The sequence below is a fragment of the Empidonax traillii genome, unplaced genomic scaffold (assembly GCF_003031625.1).
Source record: "Empidonax traillii isolate 1590-97213 ecotype Southwest subspecies unplaced genomic scaffold, ASM303162v1 scaffold571:size529327, whole genome shotgun sequence".
Taxonomy (NCBI): Eukaryota; Metazoa; Chordata; class Aves; order Passeriformes; family Tyrannidae; genus Empidonax; species Empidonax traillii.
This window is the reverse complement of record NW_020955764.1, coordinates 261,837-285,130: the sequence shown is the minus strand read 5'-3', so window position 1 is coordinate 285,130 and position 23,294 is coordinate 261,837. Positions and strand designations below refer to the sequence as shown.

The following is a 23,294-nucleotide window of genomic DNA, read 5'->3' as shown; positions in this document are numbered from 1 at the left end:
CTCAGAGTAATGGGATGAAATAGAGAAAGGGCATATTTGGTCTAAATGACAGGAAAGACTTCTTGCCACGAGAGCTAATAGGTTGTGGCATAATCTCCCAGGAGAAATAGGGAAGGGGAGAAGTGGGAAGCGCTGGGCACATTTAAAACTGGAGTGGCACTGACAAATGGGCTGCAGCAGATGAATCAGCAGCGCTGAGATCCTGCACTGCCCAGGCCCTGTGTCCATCAGAGGGGGAAATGCACCCCTGAACTCCCAGAATCCCTCTTTGCACCTGTGGAATTCAGGCTGAAGTGGAAAGGCTCTGTCTGGAGGAGCTGCGTTTGGGAGCCGTGGCCGTGAGCCAAAGGGGCTCAAATAATCTCAATAAATAATGATTTGTGGCGGGGCTGTTCCTCTGCTCTTTGGGTCTTTTCCTAACGGCTCTATCAGGAGTTTGGTGGAAAGTGTTGTTTGGAGCCAGGGGTAGCCTAAGGAGGCAGGTTTTGGTTTATTTTTTTTAGGTGGAAAGGAGGCAGAGGAAGCGGAGGAAGAATATATGAATGAAATTCAGAAATAACTCTTCAGTTAAGGCGCACTCGCTGGGCTAACTGAGCTAAAATTAACTGCTGTAAGTTATATTTATCAGTTAGCCTGTAGGAAATCGGTGGTTTATTTTCTTTACTGCTTGGTGAGTTGGCACAGAGATTTCCACTCATTTAAAGCCAGTTATTCCTTTGAAGGTAAACCTTTGGGCCGCCTGAAAATCTCCATGCACTTTATATTAATTGTGGAAAATGCTTTCTTTTTGAATATCTGACTTCTGTGAACAGTTTTTCTGTAGCTAGGAACTTGAATACTGTACAGCTGTTTGCTTGAAAGAAACTTAGTGGAGAGAAAGTTGTATAATTAAAGTTATATATTTCTGTGTGTAATGTGTCATCTCACAGGGGAAAACCTTGTCCATCTCAATCATATTGTATCATATTATTTTTCTAGTTGTTCAAATAGAGATTTTATTGTCAGTCACTGTAAGTTCTTTTCTGCTCTGTTATTAGTTATTTTATAGTTATCTTTACAGACTACTAATAATTGTGTTTATAGAGGACTCCCCATTTTTCCCCACATGCCAAGTGCTTGCAGCATTGGGGGAAAAAAAAAGAAGAAATTATTTCTTATTGACTAGAATATCATAATGGTTGATGAAATCAAGATGATCAAATGAAAACTGCCGATAAAGTTATGCAAAATTAGCAGCCTAAAAGTAGAGAAGAAGAAGATCTTACCTGTTTTAAACAGTAGGAGATAAAAACAATTTTGCAGAAAAGGAAAAGGGTGTCAGTTCTAAAATACTGGACCTGCTCCAGCAAAACCTGAGTCACTTGGAAATGGTGAGAATAATGGTAGGATGGTGTTTGAGTGTAAAATTCTGCTAAGTGGAAGTTCCAAGTGGACACCAAAGATAAAGAGATCTGCCTAAGCTGTTTTATGCACTGCTCCTATTAGAGGTTGTCTGTATTTTTTAAAATCATAGACAAAGCAATATAGTTACAAAGATAACAGCAAACAGACAAAGACTATCTTCATTAAAATCCCATAACTGTAATTACAGAAAATATGGTGTTCAAGTGTATTGCTCGTGCAGTACTTGATATGTACATATAATAATTGAAAAAAATAACCCCTGAGAATTTCAACTCCTGCTCTAAAGAGTCCACGAGCAGTGAAATGCTATTTTTCAAAGGTGCTCAACATGATGAATAAATGTATTAAGGACTTCCTGCACTGAGAAGCTCCACAACTGTCGGGCATAGCTTTTATTTAGGAATTTCTCTAATTTCTGTTGCTTCTCCTCTGTGCTTGTGTTTCCCCAGAACACGGCAGATAAAATCGCGTTCCGGGCTGCAGGAGGACTGAGTGCCCTGGAGAACGTTCTGCAGATGGTGACCTCTCCCACCAACCTGAGCGCAGTGTCACGGGTTCCCCTAAAGTGAGTAGGATGGGTCCCTCACCTGCAACTTAGAATCACTGGAATATTCATTTCTTACCTGCTGCTTCTTCTCGTGGTCCCCTGCTGAACTTCAGAGTAAAGCTCACACTGCCACACTGCCCTGGAAGGTGGAAGATGTTTCCACTCACCCTCTGGTGTCCTCTTTTGAGCTCTGATGTATTTGAGCAGCAGCGTCCCTAATTGTACAAAATGAGAGAAGACAAAATGAGTTTGAAGTTGGTCTGTAAGGATCTCTAGTGGGAAGCAGGAGAATTTTTTAAAGGGTTGTAATTCACTGGAGTCTGCTTTTAAAATTAAATAGTTGTAAGATGCTGCTAGTGAAAGGGCTCCTACAAACAGGTAAAACAAAATTCTTGTGGATTAGAGAAATTCCTCTTTATGGAGCGAATGAATAGAGAGGTTTAAATGTCTAATCCCCCCCCAAAAAAAGTGGTGACTAAGCAGAATGCCTGCAAAATCTGGTAACTCAAAAGTGTGCTCTTTTCCCCAGTCTCTAACTGTAGTTTTTGTACAGTCAAAAGCACACAGGTGCTTTCAGAGCAGAGCTGGGCTTGGTTTTAGTACAAGAGGAACCAAGCCCAGGATATCCTGTTGTGTATCATTCTTGTCATTTGCTTGTAGATATATTGGAATATTAGAATAATTGGAATTTATCCACTACATTGCAAGAGTCTGGATTAAAACTGGCCATAATATGTTGCAGGACAGGTGTGAAGTGCTGGGAAAGAGCACTAAGGAATAAAACAAGCTTTTAATATCTTTAATTTGCCCTTCAAGGAAAATAAATAAAATTCCTGCCCAGCCAGCTCCACTGGTGAGCAATTCTGAGCTGGGTCCATGGTGAGCAGCTCAGGGACAACCTTTGGACTCTTTTAATTTGCAGAGTCTCTAATTTTGAGTTATCAATGTGGGATAAGCTTTGCAAGGGAAAGGATTGCACTGTGTGCCCACACAGTGTAGATTCAGCCTTAAATTCTTAGGATGGGCACCTTCCATATATCATCAGTTTTTGTCCTTGCGTTTTAGGAGTGGTCTCGCCTTGTTGAGAAGGTTTGAGAACGTGGTGTTTACATTACTTCAAACATCTTGTTTGAAGTTTGTTAGACAGTCTGAGGATGTATTAGTTCTCAAAGGAGCTTGTGTGCCAATAAATAAAAACCCGTGTCAGCCACATTTGTGTAACAGAAATCACATCCAAAGCGTTATTAGAGGTTCTCCTCTCCGTGACGGTCGCTGTCGATCTCATACCCCTTTCAGACCAGTGGTTTCTCACATTCCTGAACCTGTTCCTGACTGAAGTATAAAAAGAATTTTTGCATCTCTGAAAAATCCTCCAAACATTGTTTTATTAACACAAGTTTTCCGCTAGTTGTGTTTTCAAAAGAAATTACGGGGGCAGAAAAGAGATGAATATAAACTATTCTGACAGCGTTGTATGTTAAAAACATCTTCTGAGGAGCTTTGCTGCACTCCTGAAATACAGTGTTTCATTCAACTCCACGGCCAATTGCAGTCTCCAGTTCGCAGCAGTGAATTTGGGAAGTTATCCATCAAGTTGCACGTGATTTGACACAGGACCTTGCTCTCTAAAGCTCGCTGCTCTTGCAGGATTTTCCTGCGAGAGTCTGATTGCTTGAGTCTGACTTGGGGAGTCTGGAGTCTGCTGGAAGTGTCCCAGGGAGCTCAGTGTCGCTGCCTGGGATGCAGAGCCTCCTCTCTTGGTATTTTGTGGTCTTTTTGACAGAGAAGAGTGTTTTGTGCAGAATCTGCACCTCGGCTGTTGAGGGTGAGCAGCAGTTGCAGAGGGTGGGATTTGCTGTGAGCAGTTTGAACCAGGCACAAACCACGTCCAGGGGAATTGCCGGGGTCTCCCTGAAGGGATTTAGCAGATTTTTCGTATGCAGAGTGTTTGAGGGAGGTTCAAAACCAAAGGATAATTATGGAAAATGTTTAGTTCTTTAAATGAGGGAGAAAGTTCAGATCCCATTTCTCCTCTTTTAACTTTGAAATGAGCTAGAAATTATTTTTCTTCCTTTCGTGCAAATATCATTTACCTCCTGACTTCTTAAAATGTGAATCTAGTGAAGCAGCAGTTTTCTCTGTTTAAAGACAAGGCAAAGCCCTGTGGAAAGAAGTTGAATTAAGACCTTTCATGAATTGCCCTCCAGTCTTCCCTCAGCCAAATACACTCAGCTAAAGGACCCTACTGCACTTCAGATTGTTTGTGTGCTTGTGCAATGTTTAACCATTTGTGCTCACCCCAAATTGGGCATTTGTCTGTTGCTTTGTGATGAGGATAAGCTATTTACAAGTAGGTGAGGAGATTACACGGGCTATTATCTACATCTCTCTTTCTCCAAAATCCTGGCAGTATGGTGCAGCTCAGAACTTTAATCCCATGTCTACAAGATAAAGCTTTATTATCAGAAGATTTAACAATGTGCCTGTTGTTTTGTGCCACTGTCCAGATTGGTAGTTAGAGCAGCAGGACGGGAAACGCTGAGAGAGGGATGTGACATTTATGGGACAGATGATACATTCGGTGTTTGGGGCAGTTTTTCTCCCCTTCAAATAAATCAATGAAAAAGGCCAAGAGAAAGCAGTGGGTTAGAGTGTTTTATTATTGGTGTTAACATAAAAAATTAAAGGAAAGAAAGGAGGCCTTTTGTTACAAGCTGAGGTATGATTCAGGTTTATTATAATGTATCTTTTATTTCGTACAATTTCTCGCATCGTTTATTTAAAGCAAATATTATGGGGGTAAAAAAAGCTCAAGCCATAATTAGCACACATAAAAAGAAATTAGTTCCCCTATAATATTATGGATGGAATTGATAGAAATCACTTTTTTCAGTAAGAACTATTTTGAGCTAAGAACTGGTTTTGTACCTTGTTCTCTGTAGTTTTTACTTGGGTTTCTGAGCAGACAGTTCTTCAGCTGAGCTGTTACTGTTCATACAGTTTTAAAGGATCGTTCACACCTTTCTTTACTTGAAGTGCAGAACAAGCTTTCTCGTTTCCTTATAAGGTTATTCCCGGTAGAGAAAATCAGCAGTTGGTCCAGGGACATAAAGACACTCTGAAGGGAATGACCACTGTGCAAGTTCAGCAGGTGAAACCTGCAGCATCTGTCCCTTCCCGTGGGGTATTCCTGCTGCCTCAGCTGGATCTCGGGCTCAGGAATAAAAAGATGTTGCCGTCATGTGCAAAATAGGAACAAGTTGGATTATTGAAGGCAGCTCTGCAAAACATTAGGAAACTTCTGGATTGAGAGCCAGGTCTTGCAGTGAAATGATTGATAAGCCAGGGACTGGAGAGTTTTGGTAAAAAACTTTCAAATTTGATCCCACCTGTAAATATTGGGGTGAATTCATTGTTTGGTTGTCACTTGTCAGTTTGTTCATAAGTACAGCAGCATTTCAGAATGAAACTCCACTCTGGTTTTGGAAGTGTCTTGAAGTAGAATTGATGCTGAGTTTTGTCTGAATTTTATAATGTTTAGGTTTGTATTATTTCACCACCAAATTGAGCTTTCTGGATTATGTTCTTCGCTGATAACCAAAGTACATTCATTTATAGTGTTCAGAAGTTGTAATTAACATGGAAAAGCTTTCCACTTGAAACAGGTTAATTGTTATATGTCGATGCCCTGAGTTTTGTAAAGCAAAAGTTAAGTTCTTGCCTCTGTGTCCTGGTGCACTGTCATGGATTAATTTTGTGTGGCTGCTTGGATTAGTTTTGTGTGGTTGATGCCTCAGTATTTTTAATAAGAGTTAAAGTTTGCCAACTTGTTTATATCAGGCAAATTGAGGAAAGTGAAGATGTGCTGACATAAAAGAAATTTTTGTGCAGACATAAAAACAATTTTTGTGCAGACATAAAAACTGTTGAGATCCAGCTGGATTATAAGGAATCCTCCTCCTTTTCTTTGTACTCACGTAAAATAAATGGAACATACAGATGCATATTTTTTCTAGTTTAAGGACAGATTTGTGTTATGGCTCCAAGTTTGTGCACCATAATGAGTGTGTTATAATTGGATTTACTCTGGAGGATAGCCTTGCTTCAGAGGGCAGCCTTTCCGTGGGGCTGGGGTTTACAGAGCTGCAAAGCTGATTTGTGGGTGTGATACAAAGTTTAGAGCAACATCAGTAATCAATAACCACCTGCCTCACTGGAGCCTCGGGCTTTGGGCTTTCGGCTGAGTCTGATATCTCTTGAGGTAACAGGTTTGGAATTAAGAGCAGCTGAGAACTTCCAAAAGGGAACTGGAAATGCGTTGAGTTTTCCACCTCGGCGCGTTTAACGCGCGTTTTAAATAAAGTTCTGCCGTTGCCGTCCGCAGCCCCTCGCTCGTCTCCGAGGCCTTGTGCAGAAATGGTGACAGTTGACAGCTGTTGTTCCCTTAATAAGATTAAAGTAAAGAAATTAGTTGTGCTGTCTTTAATCTGCCATTTAACACTGCGAACCACCTGGGGACACTTCTGTGCCGACACTCCCGGCGCTGAATTCCAGCCAGCCCCGTGGAGCCGGCGCGGGGCTCGGCGCGTGCCGTGACCAGAATGCGTTCAGACGAGCCGTGGTTGGCGAGCTTATGGGATCAATTAAATGAACCCTCCTTACTGTTGTGAAAAATTAATTTGACATCCATTTGCTTTACAGCACCTTTTCAAATTGCATTATTGGAGCCGCTGGAAACAGGAATATTCTTTCTGACACGAGGCTCAGTTGGGAAATAGGGAAAGCGTGTGGCGCGTTTGCTACAGTGGAGTTTGGTCCTTACGTGAAGTGGGAAGTTCTTGTGTTTTTCAAATGTAAAATGAATGATCCTCAAGAGGAATCGGGAATCCCATCTATCAAAAAGCGTTTATTGCCGTGGTTTAACTAAATCACCTCGGAACTCCGAAACGCTGTCAAAATTAACCGACAAATTCATATTTGACACTTGGGATGAGTTATAATGTTTATATTGAGATAGGATTGATGTTTATTTTAGAGGAGCTGATAAAATGAGAGAAGCTGATTTAAAGCATCTTCTCAACAGGAAATAGAGACTACCAGTAGAGTTTCATCTCTTTCCCTCTGTGAACTCACCTACCCAGGGGAATAATCTTCTGGGAAAGGTAGAAGTAAATGCCTAATGAAAATATTTTTCAGAATGAGGGAAGGGAACTAAATACCTTTATATAATCAGGGTAGGAAAAGAGAATTGTGCTGCAAGGCAATTAATAAATGCACATGAAGCATGCTGCTGAAATTATCTATAGGGTAAAAATTAGGTGAAATAGGTAAAAATTAACCTGCCTTTGACCAAAAATTAATTACTTAATACTGTTTTCACATCGTGGGAACTGGAGATTGAAACTGATTTAATTAGACAGAGTAAAATTAATTACCAGTACAGTAAAATAATATAACTTGGTAATATGGTAGTACTCAGAAGAGGAGGAAAAGTATAAATGTTCTCTTGCTGCTTTTCTAAATTCAAAATTATTTCTCCAGCTGAAGCAAAGATGATCCAGCCATACAAATGAAAAAAAAAAAATTTTTTTTACTCTCAATTTTCTGGCCTCTGAGCATTTCTGGCTTTTCTTAGCTCGAGAAATCCAATGTGTGTATGTGAGATGCTTCCATGTCAGCTCTGGGGTGCCAGGCTGAGTGACCAGATGCCTCGGTGATGAGCACGGCAGTCAGGAAAGCAGCATTGCTTATTGTCTAAGCGATTTTGTTTGTTGCATAAAATATTTTAGGAGAGAGATAAAGCGTAAAACTCCACTCCAGAAGTGTGTGGAATCAGTCTGCAGCTTGTTCTGTGAAATACCAGCTTTGATGATTTCGCTACAGCGACTTGGTGTTTGTTGCAGTCCCACTTTTGTGTGACCTTTCAACAGCGCTCACAATTTATTTTCTTCCATGCCGCTTATTTGAGCTTAGTCACATTTTTTCACATGATGAAAAAAACCCCAACAAAGTAGAAATTCTTTTCCTTTGGGTTTGCTTTAGACAAACAACTCGAATGTCTAGCCATCTGTATTTATTATTGGCTGTATTTATGATGCATTTGTGTGTTTGTGTATTAACAGCGATAGCTTTTGTAGTAAGCAGGAGTTCCAAGAAATGAATTTTGCGTTTATTCTGAAAAAAGGGATTCTCTCTGGACAGATTAATCTTCTTTGTGAGTGTATTCTATAGGGCTGGTCCCTGTTTCCCTGCAAGTCCTGTTGTGAGAACCCTTTAATCGGAGCAGATGGAAATGACTGCGTGTGTGATGCAAAGAACAGTTGGACGTGAGCTCGTGATTCTGTGTCCTGACCACTGCAAACCTGTCCCCTCCTCCCCCAGCCAGAGGTGTCGATGGGGCAGCGGATGCTGCTGTGCCACACTGACACTTGCAGGCTCTGCAGGGGGTCACAGTGTGTCAGGGGAATGGTTTGGGCAGAATTTCTCCTGCTGTTTTTGCTTGCTCAGGACGAGTTCCTCTCCCATCTCCATTCCTTGCATTATTGCCCAGGCACTGGGTGAGCTTCCCCCTGCAGCTGCTCCTGGGAATTGCTGGCACTGACTTACGCAGGGGTTTTGTCTTGCAGGTCGTGCCGGGAAAGGGACTTTATAGCCCAGTTTAATTGTGTGCTGCAGCTGTAAGCCATAAAAAAGTAATAATACATCTCCAAATTATGAAATTGGCTGATATTCTTTGTAAGTTTTGGTACAAGTTTTGAGTACAGGAGAGTCTAGCACCCATAAAGTACATGACTTCTGATAAGTAGGGCTTTACTGTTTCGAAGTTAATAATTATATAACTGATTTCATTTAAGGTATTAGTTCTGTTTGGAATCCTAAGTTGGAGAAAATGAATATGAATTACTGAAAGGTTGGTTTGTGACATGCTACCATTTGTTTGCTTTCAATCCACTGAAGGAAAAAACCCTAAAATTCAAATTTTTCTTCTTTTCTGACTTTTTAGGTCACTGTGCAGTACAGTAAATGTTTACAGCCTCACCTGCAGCAACTGCATAGAGAACTGCACCTATGTTCTCTTCAGCAATAAGATCACTTCTCTGATGGACCTGTTGATGCACCAGTTTACGGTATGTGGAACAGCTTTTTTAACTCTGACGTTTTTGTATGAGTCACAAACATTTTCAAGTATTTAGACTGAGAATGCCAGGAGATAAATGAGAATAAAGGCTTGAAACAATAAGGTTCTTTTGTTGTATGTATTTGGTGGCTGTATCTACTAGACTTTATAGAAATGGATATATTTGCTTCTACTAATAAGTTCTGCAAAAACTACAAAAAATATGTGCCAGGAACTCTACTGAGTGGATATTGTTCTATTTTTAACATTTTCTGAGGTTGTTTTCTTTAATTCACTCTATAGGGATATTTAAAATACAGAATATTGTGAGTTGTCCGTGTGTATTTGATTTCTACTTGTTTCAGTGTCAGGAATCCAAGTCAGGTCAATTTGTTGCCATAATGTGATTTGCTGAAGTGCTTAAATAGCAGGAGTCTTTAACGGTGAAAGTTTTAATTTTCCGATGTTACATCTAATTTGAAACGTCATTAAATATTTTATCGGAAAACTCATTTTTAATTCATAGTGACCTGCTCATCATAAGATATTTAGTCTTGCTTTTCTCCTTATAAATTGTGTGTATGTATTTTCATGAGCCAAGCAGTTTGTTAATTGAAAAGTTATGTACATACTTTTAATAATTTAGGCGACGCTGTTGGAATCAACAGCCACAGGACTGTTGACGAACACTTTGCAAAGATAGTCCGAGGGTCCCTGACACAAAGAAAACCCAAATGCAACCTGTGCACTCTCCTCTTAAGTAGCTGCCAGCTCATTGTTCCTCACCAAATCTTTCCAAGAGGATTCCAGGTATTAGGTTTCAGTTGTGCTTAGTGAAAGGTGTGTGTGCTGTGCTGGGCACTGCTGGCTCTGCAGGGCTGGGGGGTAATTCCAGCCCGGGGGAAATCCCTCAGCACTTCACAAGTGACAGGATTCACTCTGCTGCCAAACCCCTGCCCTGCTCTCAGGGCAGCTGGAGAACGGCCTGCACTTTTCCTGAAGGAATACAGAGGGTGTTTCTTAGGCAAAGTTGGCCACCTAGAGCTCAGAGATACTACAGAAGGAGAATTTACTTCAGTCTGTCGCCAAATATTACCCTTAAATTGCAGCAAAACTGTCATTAAAGCTTAATGTTTCCCATGATCCACAGTGGACTTTTCTTCCCTGTGCATAAAGTCTCTTATGTTCTCTTCATGCAAAAATTGGCCCTTAAACCAGGATATCTTCATAGTTCCAGGAGTACCTGTGTGAGTACAGAACCCAAATACAGTGCTGCTTTCCTAACCCTGGTTTTTCTCTCTTGAAAATATAATAAATCAGATCCAGTTTGAATTTTTCTTTTTTTTTTTACGAAAAAGAAATGTACAAAAAGAGAGCAGCTCCAAATACCAAAGTACTGAAATACACTCCTTCGAAATATTTAACTGCTTCCAGTTTTCCTGGTTTGGTGAGCTGGATGATGCCCATGTTGTGTGTGTTTCCACTTACTGTTGGAAAAATAAAGCCCAAGTAATACCAGTAGTAAATAAAAATGTATATTTGCAAGGTTTTAACAAACAGTTAAACAAGTGTGCCAGTATTTACTTAATGCAGAAACAGGAAGAATCTGGTTCTGAGAAACGTTTTAATATAGTCTTGAATATATCCAGTATGAACCTCATTTCCAACCAGTTTAATGTGGGTTTGATTTTGGTTTTATTCATCAATTGAATGCATTGTCATCATTAGTATTACAGAGCTGTACATTTTCAAGAATAGAATTTAAAACAGTCACTTTTCATTGGTGACAAAATGTTCATTTTTCCCTATACAGTTGTAACATTTTTCTCCTCAAAACATTGCTTCAAGTGTTATAAAAAAAATAATTTCTCCAATGAAGCTACCAATGGGAAATTATAGAATAACAAATGGACTGTAGTTCTCCTTTTTTTTTTTTTTTTTCCTTGACATCCAGGTTAGTAGTTTTGAAGTGTCCTGTTTAGACCTTTCCTTATCTCCTACCTAAACAGACTGGTAGGAAACCTTCTGTAGGCTTTACCTGCCATCTGACCTTTCTTTGCCTCCTTAGCTCAGGTAATGCCTAAGTCTGGTGAGGTCAGCACTGATGTTCCTGATTTCCATGATTAATGGATCAAACCTGCCCACCTACATTCACACAAGTCCTGTGCTCGAGGTGTAGCTTCATTTATTTACAGACTGCTCTCTCCGCTCCCCCTTGTCCCCTGTACCCAGAAGAGTGTTTCAAAATAATGAGAACTTTTCTAATTTTGTATTTGGGAAGATTTCACACTGACAAAGCCAAGTAATTAATAGAGCTGCAAGCACTGTAATGACAGCTTGTTAGTTTGGGGGTTTTATTTCCAGTCAAGTGGCAGCTATCAGGTACCTTCCATGAAGATGCCTGAAAAGCCATATATATAAACCATACCTGTCTGTATGATATCAGGACAGATCACTGGGATTATTTTTTGAGGCAATCTTTAGATGCAGAGCATCTGAAAATTCTAAATAAAACATCGCTAGTGAATGTAAAAGCACGTGCAGCAAACATTGCAATTTAAGTGGCAGTCAAACAAATGCAGAGATCAAAAGTCAGTTGGGTGTTAGTTTTTCTTCTCCAAAATACAGTGCTTAAATCTGGGCTATATTGTAGGTAAATGACCTTTATAATCTTACTGGGTTTAAGTTAATCTGACCATCTAGTCACAGGGAAGTAATTTTTCTCTTTAGCTTCTTCACTGGAATTTGCTGTCATTTAATTCAGGTACTTCAGAATGACAGTATCCATCCTATTGCAGTTTGTTTGTGGTCAGGTTTTTTAATCATTTGTACAGCATCAGAAAAAGGCAGGTCTGTGTTTGCACTGAAAATCTGACATCTTACTGATACTATTTTAAAAGTATACATTTTTCAGAGTGTTTTTGGGGCGAGCCCGGTGACCGCACGTGCGAAAAGCGCAAAATCGCCACTGCTGGTGGGAGAAGGATAGAAAATAAGTGAGCAAATGAAGAGAAATTGGGCGCTTCAAAAGGCTTGAACTCGTTCCATTTATGTTTAGCCAAACTCTGTTTTTAAAATTCTTCATGGCTGTGAAGAACTCTGCTTTTTACAAGATAAAAACCATCAGTGAGCTGCCGGTGGCAGAGCTCTGCGTCGCTGGCTGGGAAATGTTTGGTGTTTTTCGCCAGCACAGAAAAAAAATCCTTGGATATGCGGAGGTATTTTGGTGACATGAATCAGGAGGGAGTAACATTTTCAGCTCTATTAAATGTGTGCCTAAGTGCTCTACTGGATTGGGGCCATACTGTGCTGCATCTTCCAGGATTAAGCCCTGGATGCTGGGCAGAGCTGAAGGGCTTATGGCAGCTCTGCACCAGCATGGGAATCCCTGCACGAGGGGAATTCTCTAAGGAATGACTCTCACAGTCGTGTGGGGACTGTGCCAGAGCTGAGTCTGCTCTCATCAGAGTGATCTGATTCAAGAACTGACTTAAGTAGAGTCCTGGTTGAGCCTGACATAGTCATCATAACAGCTGAAATAGTAACAGGGTTTAAGTTACATTGGATGTGTCAGATAATTGGACAATAGTTATGTTTTTTTTCTGATTTTCCCTTTGTGATTTGAAAATGTGTTATACCAGTTACTCAACAAATCAGTTTAAGTGTGTAATCACATCCGTAGATTTGTGTCACTTAAATTGACTAAACCTATTAAACCTCAGATTTATGGAATGTTTGAACATTTGCTTGTCCAAAGCCCATTTTCAACACACGGTTTCTCTGAATATCATCAACTCCTTGTGAAATCAACACAAAGAAAGCAGAGCTTGAAAGCTTTCATATTTACACTATTAAATCTTAAGATTTGCTACCCCTTGCTTGATATAATAATCAGCAAGCAAGCACCCCAATTAATTTTGCTTCTGCAAGCAGACCCAATTAATTTTGGACATAAATCCCAACACACTTTCACATTGTCCCATTAATTACTTCTTTGGTAAAAGAGCTGATGTTTTGTCACTTATTTGAGTTAGTATAAAAGGAAGATGTAAAAGGAATTAAGTTCAAACTTACCCATTTTCTGTAAAATAGTATTTCCTTCTGTCTCTTCTCTGACATACACAGTATAAAAACCCCCACACTTGTTCTCACTTTATATTAACACACAGACACATTTTCCCCAAAAATTGAATCTGAACCATGAACTCTGCAACAAATGATTCTATTAAGTGTCAGATCTATTTATTTTACAAACTAGAAAAAAGAGGTTTATTTTAAAGCATAAACTTTTATAGGTAAGGGCTGTATACTTGGAAAATAAAATTGTCATATGTACATTGAACTAGAAGACAAAAATAGACGTTATCTGCTTACAGCACTGTTCAGTACAGCAAATGGAGGCCCCTGCTGCAAAATATCATTGAATCATTAAAGAAATAAGAGATATAATTTTTTTTTCTTGGGTGAAAAAGCAGTGAATAGCGTTTGTTAGCAATTTTTCAAACTTAGTGTTCCTAGTACAAAGTTGCCACATTTAAACTGATTTACAGGTTGCAAAGCTAATCCATCTGTTTCAGGGAGCAATTGGAATCGTTAGGCTTGAATTATTGCAGTCAACAAAAGTTACTGGAGCAACGTGGTATTATTTTTCCTATTGAACTCGAAGAAGCAGCTAAAGACTTCTCACTTGCTCTCTTGGCTTGGCACCAGAAACACACCATTACAATGAGTTTTAAGTGGCAGCACAGGGCTCAGAGCTAATGAATAATAAAGAAATGTGCATGTTGTTCTTTGTCACCAAGTGTTACCAAATCCCTCCTGATACCCAGACAGGGAGGGCTGGTTTTCCCCGCCCTTGCTTGCATATACTGAGTAGAAAATGATTTTAACCTGGGATGGAAGTAAGATTTCAGCCAACACTGATCCCTGGTGACGGTGTTGGGAGCCTCTGGCTGTCAGTAGCTCCACAGAGAGGTGTTGGTGTGTGGAACCAGCAGCATCAGGCACTGGAGATACACCAGGAGCCCCGAGTCCTGACTGATTCATCTGCACTGCCAGTGCTGTGCCTGGAACACTGCAGGGCTTCCACACACACCTCACGAACTGTTTGATCATAACAGGGCAGGTTAAATCACCTTGAACTGCAGAAATGAAAAAAATTTAATCAATTTTAAAAAAATTATACTCTCCGGGAGGATTTCCTTCCAGCTCTGTATCCTGCAGGTAGATCTGTCTTCAGATTTACTGTTGTACACCTCAGCTTTCTCTTTTAGGAGTGGGTCTGGTTAATGATTTAGAAAAATGGAATTCCTGTGAGCTCTGCTCAGAGAGGAACTGGGTGTTGTGCTTCTGACGTGGCTGACAAGGGCCTGACCTCTGAGGGACAAGTGCAGTGGCCATGGGGCGATGTTTTATGCATAAGAACACAATCATACCAATGACACGTTCTGCTGTAAGGCTTCCTGCAGTTCTCAGACATTTCTTTTCACTTGTTTTGTTCTGTGCCAGCTCAGATTATCTGCATTGCCTTTTCTTGTACCTGAAATGCTTCAGTGTCCATCAGCACCGCTAGAGTGTTACTTTATTATCACTTTTGGTGTACTCCTGTGCAAATTTCTAAATGTTTCTCTGCAAACTTTGGTTATTCTTTTTTGAATTCTAGTTCTGTGTCTTTTTTTTGTTTGTTTGTTTCTCTTTACTTAGGTTAGTGTTCCAGATGACCATAACCCTACTGCAGGCAGAAGTGTAAACAAGCAGGTATTTGAAGGTTTAACAACAGGACTTCTGAGGGTAACTGCTGTGATTTTCAGATGTCTCATCTCCAGCTTCCCAGATGGAAACAACCACTCGACTGCACTGAAGATATTACAGGACGTGAAAAGCAAATCCTCGCAAGTGGAAGCCTTCAACAGCAGAGTCCAAGACCTAATCAGGTTTAAAAAAAGAAATTGAAACTTTTCTAAGCATTCTTTTCCACAGAGAAAGGAAATCGAGGTGATTTAAGAAAGGAACAAACTGCTCTAACTCTTAACTCAGTAAGAGTCGTTTGTGTGTGTAGTCCAAAAAACTACTGAAATGCTGTTTTCCCAGTCAAAAATGTTCTTCAAAAAATTGCAGACAAAAAAATACAGAAAACTATGAATCTTCTAATTTTGGACTTGTCTTTCTATGTCCTTTCCATCAGTTTCCTCTCCTAATTATGTAGGAATCAGTGTCCATATTTTCATTATTTTCTCTCAGGTCTCTGTGCCAGCTGTGTTTGCTCATTGTCCATGTGGTCTTTCATAGCCACCTGATGCATTCACATCAGCTCGTCATAAAATATGTACCTCCAATTATAAGGATCAGACAGTCATTCCTCTAATTTGATCTTTTGGTAGCTGAACCTGAAGATATTAGTGTATTTATATAATTAACACATATTATATATATATATATGTATAAAACTGATACATATCCAACAGTATATTAGACTTGCAAGAAGTGTGTAGTGTCACTAGTAAATTGCATGAGCAGTTATCAATCAATTATCATATAAATAGTTATCAACGTGTCTTCAGCCCTCTGAAGAAATGACATTCTGGCTATGTGCTACTGAAAGAATGTCTCAGTGAGCATCATCAGACTTCTCAAAGTCTGGAATGATGCTGCTGGAGACAAAGAGGACAGCTGGAGGAGGAGAGCCAAACAAATAGTTGTCATAGATACCAGTGACCTCTAAAACGTTATTGTTCTCATGTAACCTGCCTTCTCCCCAAACAGGTTTTGATAGAGTGTGAAATTTCAGGATGTTGGATCCTGCCCACTTATGAATGGGAGGGTGGGAGGTCTGTGCCGAGCAGACACCTGACACTGGCTGGGCCAAGCACAGGCAAACCCCTGAGATAAGGAGATACATGAGAATCCAAGCAGGTCCCTCACCTGAGGCACTTCAGGGGATCTGGTTATAAATGGGGAATGAAAGGCATGATGACAAGGTAATAGTGCAATTAGGAAAAAAAAAAGAGAGAGGGCATTTTGAACGAGTCAAAAACAGACAAATTCTGTCATTAATGAGAATCTTTCACCTCCAGGTCATTGTATCGTGTGTCACGGGGAGCTGATTAAGTGAGAGTTTTAGGAAGATGGGGGAAGAAAGAGGAACATTGACATTTTTTTTTTAATTTTTTTTTTTTTCTCTTTGGGACTGCTGGACCCGATGCTTAAACAGCAATTATCCACATGCTGTCTGGGTATCAAAAGGGTGGCCAAATTATTTCAACTATGCTACGATGGGTAGCAGGACTGGGAGATGGAGGCAATAGATTAGAGAGCTTTGACATTCCATTTGTCTGGGTGCTCAATTCCTGGAGGAAGGGAGTGCTCCATGCATCTTACTGCCTCCGGATGCCAGTGAGGAATAGTCCCAGCAGACTGAGAGCTCTCATCCATCTCCTCCCTGCCAGAAGAGCAGCTGCTTTGTGCCCAGGTGTGGGTGTGAAGGGAGGGGGACGATGGGCACGGTTTGCAGTGTCACTCACACTGCAGGGATGTTCTCAGGGAAGAGAATATTGGTGGGAATGGTTTTTGTGAGTCATCATCTGTCAGTATTAGCTGTATTTTATTTAGTTCTTCCTCTCCCCTCTTGTTTCTGGGAGCTATTTCCAGCATTCAGCATTTCTCTGTGACTGTGATGTATCTAACAGCCAGCTCTGTTCCTGGAATTATTCTGCTAATACAGGACAAGTTGCTTATCACCTGTACAATCAGGTGGATTGCCGAGATCAGAATCTGCAAGAAACCTAATGCTGGTAACCTTTCATGTTGCTAAATAGAACAGAAAAATTTACCTGAGCAATGAGGGTGCAATTAATAACCTTTGTGCATCTTTTAAGTGTTTTTAACTGCTGTACTTCAGCAGCTTTAAAAATCTTTCGTGCTGCAGTTAGACTTTGGCTTTATATCTAGTGTATTTTTATTCTCAATTCCTTTCACTGCTTCCAAAAGCTGTGTGTCAGCAGGGTGAATTTTGGCAGAAGGTCTCTCTTCTAGCAGTGCTGCTGATTTCGATAAGAGGTTTCTCCCACTTGGTAAGAGTGGAGGAAAATAACAAGAAAATTAGAGGAGAAAGAAAAGGAGGTGGTTGCAGTGGGACCTTTGTGTCCATGAAGAGAGTTGATCTCACCTAAGTCAGCAGAATATGGTGGTTGAGATGGGCCAAAGTGTGAGCAGCTGGATGTTTAGCAAAGTGACATGGAAAAAATGTGTCTGTGTGAACCATTTAAGTGGAGTTAAAATGATCAAAGTATGAGAGAACCTGCTGTGGTCAGAGAGATCTTGGTACAAGGGCAAAGAGCAGATGTTTTGGCATAGATTTCCAAACTGTTGAAACTCAAAGAAGAAACTGCAGCAGTAGTGATCTGATGATCAGCAGTGGTAATAAATGATGATCTACCCTGGTAATAAAAACCAAAGAGGAGTCTTCAGTTAAAAAAAAAAAAAAAAGTCATCACTATCATGGTTTTCTCTGCATTGAGTTTGGTTGAGCTCCTCAGGATGTTTTTTGATCTTGATCCTTCTATACTGGTGGCAGGAGGTTGTTACCTACATATTCTATCAGTCCCTGAGCTGTTGAATATATATTTAAGAGGGAAAAAACCCCAACAACTGGGCAGTAGTTGCTAATGATATATGTATTGCAATAAAATGCTGTCTGGGTAACATCACTGTCCTCTTGAATTAGTGTGTTCTACAAAGTTTATCTCTTCATGCTAAAAAGAAATTGTGCTGTTGCAGAGCTATCAAGATTATTATAAATCATTTAACTATGGCAAAATTCCATTGTCCTTCTAGCAGTATGGTAAAATAAACATTTACACTCATCTTTGTTGTACAGTATAATATAAATTATCCTACAACAGACATATCTCTTTAACAAAAACTACTGATAGTCACACAGAGACAGACTTGAAGTTATTGTAATTAGAACAGTTTTATTGAACCCTTTCAGAAAGAGTATGAAAGTGATCACAACCTGCATTTCATGTGGTTTGATAGCAGAGAAGCACAAATGTTTTCTTTTGCCAAGTTGCCAAAACCGGTGTGTGTCTCATTTTTTAATGCAATTTTTCCTCTGTTTCTAGTTACGTGGTGAACATAGGATTGGTAGACAAGCTGTGCTGCTGCTTCCTCTCTGTTCAAGGCCCTGTTGATGAGAATCCCAAAATAGCAAGTTTTCTGCAGAGTGCCACGGCCGTGCTGCACGGGATGTGCCAGCTGTGTTTCGCCGTCAATGGAAGGTGGGTGCTCTGGGGCTGTCAGCAATAACATCTTGGTCAGCAGCAGTTTGGGGAAGTGAGTGTCCTGCTGGGACTGCCAGACAGAACTGTTCTGCTGTGGGACTGCAGGGAAATAACTGGGAAAGGAGCAATGCAGGAGAGTCACTCTGCTCACCCGCTCACGGGTGAACTGTGGTTCGTTGCCTGCGCCGTGGTTTGAGTCTTGTAAGTCATTTATCAGAATTAGAAACTTTATCCCCTTTGCTCACCATTAGACAGGGTTTTATCACTGATACTTTTAAGTGTCCAGTCCTAAGGACTTCAAGAGGTGTTTTATTCTCAGCAAAAATCAACTCTTAATTGGTTTGTCTCTAGAGCAGCTAATTCAGTTCTTGTTCTTTAAAATACCACTGTCAGTAAGGGAATTCTGTTTTCTATGAAGAAAAGTGTTAATAGATTTGTCAGGGAATTTTCTAATGCAAAATGCTTGTTGTTGTAACCTAACCAGGATTGTGGGGAGTGTGCATGAGGTATGTGCCTCCCAGCAAATCATGATTTCTGTGATCTGCAGGGTAGGACAGCCTGACACTCATTTGACAGTCAAAATTACAGAGCTTTGGGCTGCACCTACTAGAACCTACCACCATTACTGTTACACTTTTCAGGAAAAACCAAGGCTGATGAAACTTTACAGTGCACTCCTGAAGGGTAAAATGATGCTAGGGTTGAAAAACTAAAGTTAGTAAAACATAGAAGAAGAAACTAAGCTGTAGGTAAGACTTGTTGCTGGTAACCCAAGGACACAGGCACGTGGAAAAAGGACTGCAAGAAATATGAGCCCAAAGAGACCATCCCAACTTACTGAAATTTCCCTTTCTGAAAGCTGCCAACTTGGCATTTTACATTCCAGGGGAGCGCTGCCACAAATCAAATGCTCACTAAATAAAATAATTAAAAAAAAAAATAATCTTCTGTTAGCGGAACAATAGTTGTGGCTGCAAGAGTGAGTAATACAGCATCTGCAGTTTCTGGAGCAGGCACACACTTCACCCAGACACTAGAGATCTCTGCACCCCAAAATGGTACAGCACTGCACAAGTGCTTCCTCCAAGAACATCTGTTCTTTGGAGCAGCAGAACAATTTTGGAGAGTTTGAGTGTTTTTCTTCACAGTTACACCGAGAAGTATCCGATGTCACTACCTGCCTGTAACAGCCGATTGTTCTCCACTTCCAGCTTGGGTTGTTCATTTGGCCATGAAAAGAAATGAGAGGACTGAAGTTGGAGATTTCAAAACTGTCGTCTTTCAGATCAAAAGCTTCGGTGTAACTGGTTAGAAGGGCAGTTTAAATCAAATGTCTTTCATCACCTGAGCCCGCTGTCATTTAAGCAGTGAATGCAGAGTGTAGTTCTGTCACTTTACAGAAGTCCTCAGTATTCAGGGTGATTTAAATGGAAAAAGGCATTGCCAAACACAGATTAGGGTGGCAGAAACAGAGCTCAAATTTATTGAATTCTTAAATATGTCACGCTGCAGTAATACATCATGCGTGATACCTGATCTGCAGTACAAAAGGCAGCCCCTCTGTGAGAAATACAGATCCTCTTTCATTCCTGGTAAATGGTGGTAGGAGGCAATGCAGCATTTCCCTTTCTCCAGCTCAGCTGATTCCTCCTTGAGCACCAAAACCAACCTGCAGTATTACACCTTGCTGTAGGTCACAGTGACCAGCCACTCTGCTCATCAAACCTCTGAGGTTGTTACTGGGAGGAAAAAAACCCAGTAAGTATTATGAGCGCTCTGGCACTGTAGAATGAAAAGAAGTGTTGCCAAAATAATGGCAGGCTTTCACCACTGTTGCAAGAGCAATGTTGGATTGCTCTTTTGGTATATCCTCCTAGATATGATGGTTCCCAGTTGGAAACTTTTTCGTGCTCCTCAGTAGTAATGGGGAGGGCGGGGGAACAAAAAAATTAATTTATTTTTTCTGATAGAACCTTTCCAGGCTGTTATTTGTCATATAGAAGGCTGTCATTCGCATGAAATGCATTAGAGTGCTTTTATAGAGTGCTGTCTGTACTTGTGCAGATCTCAGCATGAGGCACCGCTGCGTGGCAGAGTGGGAAGATGACGCAGGACAGTGAGTGTTGGGTGGGGGACCAGGACAACCTCAGGGCTTAAACCAGCCCAGTGTAACAATGAAACCCTTTATGAGCTGGAAAAGGCTGTGGGATCCTGCTCCTTTGCTTTCAGACCCCACCAGGTTGTTAGAAACTTTACTGCAGCTATAATCTGTGATATCCCCAGAGGGCCAGGAGTCAAACACTCAAACTGAAGTTTGAAACAATTGAAAGATCCTGTCCTGGGAGTACAAAGTGGGTTGGGCCCTTTTTGGAGCTCTGATGTAGGAAGAGCTGTCAATCTAGACTTTCCTGTCTTCCTCCCAAGAACATTCCATAAAACTCCCAAATTTAGCTGAATATTTCTAAACCAATTGATACTCAGTGTTTATTTGGGCAGTTACTTCAAGGAAAACAATTCTATGGGCAGGGAAGAGATCTCAGTCAAGTTCCTCCCTGCACCAACCTCTCTCCATCAGGCAAAGTGTCACAACAATAATGATTATTAGAGAATAGCCTCAATTGTTTCATATATATCTATATATATATATCTCAACATTAAGTATTAAATGAGGTCTGTGGTTGATATAATGTAGATGATAAAATTTTAAGACATGAACGAAGAGACTTTTATTACTGTGGTAGACTTGTGGGGAAAAGAACCATCCAAAATCGTGGAGTTAGATACTATAAAGGAAGTCTCACTAATGTAGAAACATAAATTGGAGGATTCTCAATTTTAAAATCATAAAATGTTATTGAAATAAGGGAATCCATTCTGCACATCTGTTATAAACATATCTTATGTATAAGAGAGGGAATTTCTTTTCATTAATGATCAAGATATTTTAAGAAGATTTAACTTTGATATTGATCTTACTTCTCAAATGATAATTTTTGATACTGGCTAATAAATGCTTGATTGATTCTTGTAATTGAAGTTTTGCTGTGGGTGTGATAGCACATTTTCCAAACAGTGGATATATACATATAAGAGATAATTTGCTGAAAACCCTAAGAACTTGTAACCCCCCATGAATCTCGTTTTGTAATTTCTGTGCCCTCTTCTGTGGCACAGTGAGAGTCACTGAGAGTGACTTGAGACCTCCAGCTGGAAATCCCATTTTTCTGATGCTGTATTGCATCCATTGCTGTCAGTGGAAGTGAGAGCACCTTTTCTCCTTGATGAGTTAAAAAAAAAAAAAAAAGGTTTTATGAGAGCTGAAAACAGGGTATTGTCCCTTATTGGATGTTGTGAGAAATCCTAAAATGCAGCATGTCTGAGTAACTGAACTCTCTCTGCTGAGCAGGGGATGAACCTGACATTTGATACTTAGGCTTGAAAATTGTGTCCATCATAGTGCTTAACTGTTGTTTGCTCACCCCTAAGAGTAACAGTAGCCAGAATGAAAAACAGAGACATTTTTATTAACCTGAAATAAAGCAAAATATTAAATAGACTGTATACAGAATAACAGTGGTTTATATGGCCATATAAATCTCTTGCAATTTGTGTCCAATTCCAGATGTCCAGTAGCAATGTTCTGTTTTCCAGAGAGTATTAATGTAAATATGAGAGTTACAAGGCCTATTTTGGGCCCTCGAGTCCTGAATACACATATGGAATGTGCTTGGCTTGTACCCACAAGACAGAAAACAATGAGCAGGCATGGAATGCAAGGAGCATTAATAAAGGTATGGCCGTGCTGCCCTAACTCAGCTTGCCCTGAAATCAGGAGTGAAGACTTAACTAAAAATCTATATGGCAAGTCCTTCATCAGCATAGCAAGGATTTTGCTTATATTCCTGTCTTTTCCTGTCTTCCCCAGTGTTCATCAAGTCTAGATGCCTTTTCCCCCTATAATTCTCTGGAACTAAGATTCCTGTCCTAGAAGGGTTAGTTGTTACTCTGTGGAGGACCACAGCCAATGCCTTATTTCACTTTTGCCCATTAATATGAGTGAATAAACTCATGCTGACCACAGAGTTCATGCAAAGAGCAGGAGGAAATTATCAGCAGTGGTGTAAGGGTTAATCACCAAGGCAGAACGTTCTCCCTAAGAGCAGGACAGTGGAGAGCAATAACACAGATACAAGGAGGAAGGGGAGTTGTGCATAAGGAAAATATCGCAAATAATAGTCCTTCAGATTATATGTAGCTTCTTGGGACATCAGCTGTTTAAAAATTTGGCTGTTTTCTGCTATAAGAAATGTCTGCAAGTTCCCTTTTTAATCCAGGAAGATAGAATGTGGGAGCAGAGCTGTAACTAAACTGTTCCTGCTCTTTGTTATCTCAGAGCAGTGTTGGACATACATAAACCTGTGTCAGCAGCTGACACGGCTGTGGGTTGCAAGATGCAGTGGCAGAAAGCTTCAGCTTGAGGGTTTGATCCTGGGAAACCGTGACTGTCATTTCACAGATACACGAGGAAGGAGGCCGGTCTGGTTTCGGTTTTATTACAGTAATTAAGATAATGTCTGTTTTGGCTGCTGGATGGCGAATCAGATGCAAGTCTGTCTGAACCTTGCTTGTGCTTCTCACCACTTCCAAGGGACAGCAGCTCCAGCAAGTACTAAAGTAACAAAAAATACTTGTTCCTGAAATTACTAAAGGGTTCCACATGATCGCTTTTACGCAGCACTGCAATCCCTACCTTGACAGTGTGAATTGTGACAGGGCCTGACAGGTGCTAAATGCTTCTTTATTCTTTTTTATTATTATTATTATTTTGCCTCTCCGTTTTGACATCTCTTTCTAAATAAAATAATTTAGAAGCAAAAAGTACTGATGATAGTTTTTAAATCCTAACGATAAAAAAACCCAAACAAGATTATATTCTAAGCCTGTT

At 40.3% G+C, this 23,294-nt stretch overlaps 1 protein-coding gene across 6 annotated transcripts in view; it reads left to right on the top strand.

Moving 5' to 3' along the window:
- SCAPER (S-phase cyclin A associated protein in the ER) overlaps nucleotides 1-23,294 on the top strand; it is a 131,597-nt gene that overhangs the window by 81,354 nt on the left and 26,949 nt on the right. For 4 of the 6 annotated variants that reach the window (XM_027897964.1, XM_027897966.1, XM_027897967.1 and 1 more), the window contains 4 exons: nucleotides 1,854-1,969; nucleotides 8,955-9,078; nucleotides 14,772-15,001; nucleotides 18,191-18,346. In XM_027897964.1, the coding sequence (XP_027753765.1) occupies nucleotides 1,854-1,969; nucleotides 8,955-9,078; nucleotides 14,772-15,001; nucleotides 18,191-18,346 (626 nt within the window). Of the gene's footprint in view, nucleotides 1-1,853; nucleotides 1,970-8,954; nucleotides 9,079-9,714; nucleotides 9,855-14,771; nucleotides 15,002-18,190; nucleotides 18,347-23,294 lie in introns of those variants that run through there. The other 2 variants (XR_003572798.1, XM_027897968.1) reach the window with 2 other exon arrangements.